Raw genomic sequence first — 6,851 nt, 5'->3', positions numbered from 1 at the left:
TACGGCCAAAGAAAGGAGCTGATACTCCCTTTGAGCTCAGAATGAGAGGTTTCTGCTGCCTGGCGATGTCCCTAAGCTCTCCTTGGCCCTGTTAGGGCTTAGGCGCTTGAGGCTGCTTCCCAGTGGGCAGTGGGCGGGTGGCCTTGTAGGTGGCCAGGACCTCTCCCATGGCCTGAGTAACCTCTTGTGTCCATGGGCAAGCAGATGCTCACACAGGGCCTGGGGGAGGCAGAGGGAACTGAAACAAAGTCCCGGGTGCCCAGCAAACCCCCCGCCCTCCAGCCAGCTGCCCCAGTTCCTCTGTGCCTTCCCTCTAGAGGAGCAGACTGCACTGTACAGGGAGAGCCCCAGAGGGGCTGGCCAGCAGGCCTGTTCCTGGCCAGCCTCCCCTCCCTGCCTCCTCGCCTGGGCCTTCCCCTCCCCCACTCCCACCCAGTGCTCCTGCCCAGGGCCTAACAAGCAGCCTATTGTACCTCTGGGAGCCGGCACGGGCAGCCTGCAGGCGGGTGCCTGGAGTGGCCTGTTTCCTGGGTCCTTGAGCTCCCACCAGCTGGATCCAAACCTCCCACCACCGCAGCTAGCCCCTCCTCCCCTAGCCCAGGGTCGAGACAAGAGGGCACAGGCAGCCTGGCCCAGCAGGGCTTTCCCTTCCTTCCTCCTTCCCCAGAGGACACGCAGAGGAGCAGCCGGCACACCTGGAATCCTCTGACCTCGACCCAAGCATGCAGGGCCCACCCTGCAGCCCCCCTGCTGGGCTCAGCCTGGATGACTTCATCCCTGGCCACCTCCGGGCCCACATAGGGTCATCCTCCAGGGGGACACGGGTAAGAGAGCAAGGGAGAGGGTGCACGACCCAAGCATGCAGGGCCCACCCTGCAGCCTCCCTGCTGGGCTCAGCCTGGATGACTTCATCCCTGGCCACCTCCGGGCCCACATAGGGTCATCCTCCAGGGGGACACGGGTAAGAGAGCAAGGAAGAGGGTGCGCTGTGGGCCCACAGTTGTTGGGGATGCTCGCAGGTCAGGTGGGGAGCAGGAGGACTAAAGGGATGGAGGGAGGGAAGGGAGGGGTCTGAAGAGAGCTCCAGAGAGCCTCGCTGATTACCCAAAAAAAGGTCAGGCTGGTCCTCAAAGCCTCACCGGGGGTTGTGGGCTGTGCCTGATACCTGTCCCTCCCACCCTTCTGTGGGAACTGCTGGGCCCTGAGCTGCTGCTCCTGGCCCCTCCCCACAGGTGCCTGTGATCCGGAATGGTGGCTCCAACACCCTTAATTTCCAGTTCCATGACCCTGCGCCCAGGACTGTGTGCAATGGCTACTTGCCATCCAGGAGAGATGCTTCCCAGCACCCAGGTGGGTCGGTTCAGGAAAAGCTACTCCAGGAGCTCAATGTAGGGGTCAGGGGTCAGAGCCCCCTGGGCCCTGCCATCTGGCACCACTCCATATGAAGCAGTAGTGGCAACAGAGGGGGCTGAGGGAGTTAAGGCCACCACAAGTTCCCCCAGGGGCTCTGAGCTTAGCTTGCTGACCCTGCCGGAGAAATCCCTGGGGTAAGGGATGTGGCTGACACATCCCTTCCCCTCCCCTCCTGCTCAGTGCCAGGGGAAGGAAGTGTGCAGGAGCCATAGCCTTTGGGGTCAGGGGACCTAGCGCAGGTTGAAGGGTGGATGGAATGTGAGCATACGCTGGCTCTCAAAGGGGTGCGGCCTGATCCCTATTCAGGCCCTAAGGGCTGCTCCTGTCTGTGCTCATGCAGCCCAGCAAGAGTTTGGGGAGGCTGCTCTGAGAGTCTGCCAGCCTAGGTCCCCGGGTCTGGAGATCCTGGAGCCCCTGGGAACTTCGGGGTGCGGGCCAGCCCTGAGCACCCCTCCCCTGAGGAGTGTGGCATCCTCTACAGAGCATTCCCTTGAGGCAGGCAGTGTATAAAGGAGTTTATTCATTTAACAAATTATTGAACATGTAGAGCATGCTGGGCACTGTAAAGACACTTTACAAGCCTCACCTCATTTAATCTCTCCATATCTTGGCAAAACAAGGTAGGGTTATTGACATCTTCCCAGTGAGGAACCCCAGTCTCGGGGATGTTCAGTGGCAGAAACTGAGCTGAGATTCAAACCCTTGTCTGACTGCCCTGAAGCCCTTATGCTGCTACACAGCTCTGCCACCTACTGGCTGTGTGACCTAGGGCTACTTAGGGGCAAAAGGGTCTGGGGAAATTGAGGCTAGGTAGCCGTGACTGGGGAATGAGTTTCTGTCTTTCATCAAGGGCCTCTTAATCTTGTGTCAGGCACTGTGCTGGGTGCAGCACACCCACTACATCTCACTGAATCTTTGCCACGATTACCCTTGTATAGAAGTGGAAACTGAGACACTGAGAGGGTGATTGATTGCTTTAGGTTACACAGACGGTCCGTGGCAGAGCTGGGTCTGAATTCAGGTCTGTCCCCTCCAAGCCTAGCGTCTTTTCTGCCACACCCCAGCTGAGACGTCCGCAGCATTCTCTACAAGTAATGATTCCCAGCTCTCATTCTGAAAACCCTTAGGACAGTCCCAGGAAAGCAGGATGGGGTGGGGAGAGGCACAGATTTCTCAAAACAAAATCCATTTTAATTCAGTTAAAATAATAAACAGACAGAGGCCCTTGGTGCTGCTAGGGATGGGGGATTTGTAGAGTCTTCGTCATCCACCCAAATAAACAAGATGTTGAAACTTTCGAAACCACGGGGATCAATGTTCTGATGAACTAAGGGACAAATAAGGTCAGCTGGGGACCTCTGCCTTTTGCTCATGCTCTTCGGCACATGCCCACAGACCCTGCTTGGTATCAGACCTGGCCAGGCCCTGGGAGCCGGCCCTCCGTGAGCCCGAAGACCCCTGCCTCCCAGCATGCCCAGAACTGGTCAGCCACATGGACGAAGGACAGCAAGCGGCGGGACAAGCGCTGGATCAAGTACGAGGGAATCGGGCCTGTGGACGAGAGCGGCATGCCCATTGCCCCCCGATCCGTGAGTCCAGGGCTGGGGGCCACGGACGGATGAGGCCCAGGGACCTACACTGAGCTCCACTTCTATGAATTACAGTGGGGGTGGGGTGGGCCAATCAAGGCTGTGCCCAAAGCATTGCAGACAAAGCAGGTGTTCAACTGTCATGGGTTTTGGGGACTCACGAACCCTATAAAGCTATGGGTACCCTTTTGTGTCTGGGTTGCATGGGTGGTTGGTGGGGGGGTGGAAGCACAGATCTAGAATTCTTACCAGGGTCTCAAAGGTGGAGAGCCACTGCTGAAAACGCTGTGCCTGGCAGAGACCCCGTCTTAGTTTCGTACACTCCAGGGCCTGGCACAGTGCTCATGAAATGTTTGCCGAACGAACGACTGGCTGAATGAGTGAGGGAGAAAGCTTTGTGCTGTGGCAGGCATGGAAGTATCCAGGGGTCCACCAGATTCGGCTGGGCCCCACCCTTCTTCCACCTGCCTGCCTGTCTTGAGGTAGTCGCGTTTCCTCACTGAGAAACTGGAGTTGGTAACATACCCTTTCGGCTTCCAGAGCTGTCAAGAGACTTGGGTGAGGCAGGTGGTGTGAAATACCATCTCTCCCTTACATTATTACTTTTATTTTTCATTATACAGAAACATATGTTAGAAACGTAGAAAAGCAAAGAGACAAACTGTAAATCACCCCAAATCTCACAACTTAGGGATCATTGTTGTATACTTTGATAGAGATCTTCTATGTATTTTATTCATCTATAATATGCTACATGAAGTTTTTGTTATTAAAGAGATCACAGGAGAGACGTTCCTAACTTAGGGATCATTGTTGTATACTTTGATAGAGATCTTCTATGTATTTTATTCATCTATAACATGCTACATGAAGTTTTTGTTATTAAAGAGATCACAGGAGAGACGTTCCCCAGCCCACTCATTGGGCTGCAAAGGTGGTTGGAGAAAGGACTCACTAAGGAAAAACTATCCTGGCTTGATGTTGGGCATGTAGGTGAGCAAGAGGCCTGACTGAGCGTTTTCTCATCCCAGAGTGTTGACAGCCCCAGGGACTGGTACCGGAGAATGTTCCAGCAGATTCACCGAAAAATGCCAGGTAAGAAACCTTTCAAGGGCCCTCTCCCTGCCTGGGTGTACTCTAGCCCCTGCGACTTCGGGAGGGATGGGCAGAAAAGATGACTTAGGGGGTTCTCTACCTCCCTTCTTCCCCCCCACCTCCCACAGGATCTGTGATGAGTGATCCCTCAAACAGGCCAAAAAAAGGAATCTCCCTTCCCCACCCTATGCTCAGGGCCAGCAGCGGCCTCCAGAGCACCTCAAGAGGACAGCGACCAGTCACTGTCTCCCAGTGTCCTCCGAGGGTACTGGGAAGCCAGTCCTTTCCTGAAATTTTTCTCTGATTCTCCCACCAGGCTGGAATTCCACTTTTAGTGGTCATTCCTCAACATGAAGCATTGTTTTCCCCTACAAGTCAAAATGTAGCCAGTCCTGTGGGGTGCATATGAACTAGCCCCAAGGTCATCTCTTTAAGTATCAATCTGTCCTTGACTCTCTATTGTGTGCTGAGGGACACTCACAATGAACAGATTGACCTTTAGTACAGCAGATGGCGAAAGCGCCAGGGAAAAAAACAAGCAAGGCCAGGGGAGTGCCAGTGCAGGGAGGCTGCCACTTCACCCAGGAGGGTCAGGGAGTGGCATTTGAGCAGAGAGCCCAGGGAGTGGAGAAGCAGCTCAGCAGAGCTTGGGGAGAAGTATTCCAGCAGAGGGAGCTCCAAAGACCCAGAGGCAGAAGCATGCCTGGCATGTTCTGGACCAGCAAGCAGAGTCTGGACTGGAGTGAGCAGGGGTGTGTGGTGGGAGATGGAGTCAGAGAGGCAGTGGGGTCAGGTCACGTGGAGCCATTGGGGCCATTATAAAGACTTTGGCTTTTCCTGTGCAAGAGATGAGGAGCCCCTGGGAGGTTCTGAGTGGAAGAGTGACATGCTCTGAAAAGTGATGGCTGCCAGGTGGAGAAGAGATGGCAGAAGTGGGGGCACCAGTTGTCCTGCTTAGGAAGGGCCAGGGAGAAAAAGGCCCACATTAAAAGTGTGCTTTAATCCAGGCCAGAGACAATAGTGTCTTGGACCAGGACAGTAGCAGTGGACCTGGTTGGACAGAGTGGGATTCTGGATACGTTCTGGGATAGAGTCACTGGAATTTGCTGATGGATTGGATGTGGCATGAAAGGAAGGAGTCGAGGATGATTTTAAACCTAAGCAAGTCTAAGGATAGAGTTGCTATTTGTAGAGACAGGGAAGGCTGCAGGAGGAGCAGTTTTCAGAGACATTCAATTTTAGGTATATGTTACATCTGAGTGGGAATGTCAAGTAGGCAGCTGAGTATGCAAGTCTGTAGTCCAGGGGCAAGGTCAGGCAGACACACCTGGGACTCGGTCAGAAGAGATTTTGATTAAAAGTTCCTCAGGTAGGGCCGGCCCGTGGCTCACTCGGTAGAGTGCGGTGCTGATAACACCAAGGCCACGGGTTCGGATCCTATATAGGGATGGCCGGTTTGCTCACTGGCTGAGCGTGGTGCTGACAACACCAAGCCAAGGGTTGAGATCCCCTTACCGGTCATTTTAAAAAAAAAAAAAAAAAGTTCCCCAGGTAATTCTAATGTGCAACCACAGTGTGAATCATAGGAATAGATGGTATTTTAAAGCTCAAGAGACTTGACAAGATCACCCAGGGAAATGGAGAGACAAAGAGGCTCCAGACTGACCTGCAAGGCACTTGGATGCTTACAAGTTTCAGAGATGAGCAGGAGCCAGCCAAGCAGACTGAGATAGTGCAGCCAGCGAGGCAGGAGGAAGAAAACTAAGAATGGTCTCATGACCCAAGTGAAAAGAGAATGTCGAAAGGAGGAAGTGATCAGCTGTGACAAATGTTGCTGATGGGAAAAGTAAGACTAAGACTTAGAGTTGACCATTAGATTTGGTAACATGGAGGTCACTGGAGTTCTTGATGCGAGTGGTTGGGTAAGCATGGTGGGGCTGAAAGCCTGCTAAGAGAGATGGGGCATAGGGACTGGAGACAGTGAGGTCATTGTGGTCAACTAGTTGACGTCTGCTGCGAGGGAAAGCAGGAAAATCCAAGGTTTTTCTGGATTTTTGCAGTACGTTTGCATGGCAAGAAGATCAAATGGGTCGGCTGGTCAGCAGCTCTTTCCAGGAATTCCCAAGCACTGTGAGGAGTGGGTTGGGGCAAATGGGGAAGTAAGCAAGCAGGAGAGAGTGCAGAAAGGGAAAGAGGGAGAAGAGAAAGTCAGATTTCCCAACCTGACGTGGTGAGGGCAGGTCTGCAAAGGTCAGGAGACCGGTGTGCGTGGGAACAGGGAGGGAGGAGCAGGAGGGTTTGGGCAAGGCGGCTGCCAGGTTGGCTCCCTCAGGCCCCAAGTCTGCCAGAGGCATTTCAAGCCCTCCTGAGAGCTGCCCTCCTAATTCCTTCCCTCCCTCGGGACATTCTTCAGGCCCTGACTCAGCCCTTAGCCTTTGCTCTAGGCGGGAGGGAGGCTGGGAGCGGCTGAGCAGCCTTGCAGGGTGCCCGTCCTCGCTTTCTGCCTCATCCCTGACCTGCTCCTTTCTGCTCCCACAGACCTGCAGCTTGACTGGAACTTCGAGGAACCACCCAAAGGTGAGGGGGTGCGGGCCAACCTGTCTGTCCCCTGGGCACCTGCATTTGCCCCTCCCTGAGGCTGGGAAAGATGTGGCCCCAGCTGACTTTGGGGCTCCCTACTTGGCTTAGTTCAGCTTGAAAAGTTTTTATAGCTCATTTCTGGTGAGCTCCACATCCCCTGGTAGGTGGTAATTA

At 54.3% G+C, this 6,851-nt stretch overlaps 1 protein-coding gene across 1 annotated transcript in view; it reads left to right on the top strand.

Moving 5' to 3' along the window:
- The first annotated feature begins 859 nt into the window (after positions 1 to 859).
- SORBS3 (sorbin and SH3 domain containing 3) overlaps positions 860 to 6,851 on the top strand; it is a 20,879-nt gene continuing 14,887 nt past the window's right edge. The window contains exons 1-5 of the mRNA XM_008587603.1: positions 860 to 961; positions 1,233 to 1,350; positions 2,809 to 3,002; positions 4,034 to 4,097; positions 6,636 to 6,674. Of these exons, the coding sequence (XP_008585825.1) occupies positions 860 to 961; positions 1,233 to 1,350; positions 2,809 to 3,002; positions 4,034 to 4,097; positions 6,636 to 6,674 (517 nt within the window). The remainder of the gene's footprint in view (positions 962 to 1,232; positions 1,351 to 2,808; positions 3,003 to 4,033; positions 4,098 to 6,635; positions 6,675 to 6,851) is intronic.

Source organism: Galeopterus variegatus, unplaced genomic scaffold (assembly GCF_000696425.1).
Source record: "Galeopterus variegatus unplaced genomic scaffold, G_variegatus-3.0.2 Scaffold4463, whole genome shotgun sequence".
NCBI classification, from domain to species: Eukaryota; Metazoa; Chordata; class Mammalia; order Dermoptera; family Cynocephalidae; genus Galeopterus; species Galeopterus variegatus.
Note: the sequence above shows the minus strand (reverse complement) of the source record. Positions and strands in the feature narration are given on the sequence as shown.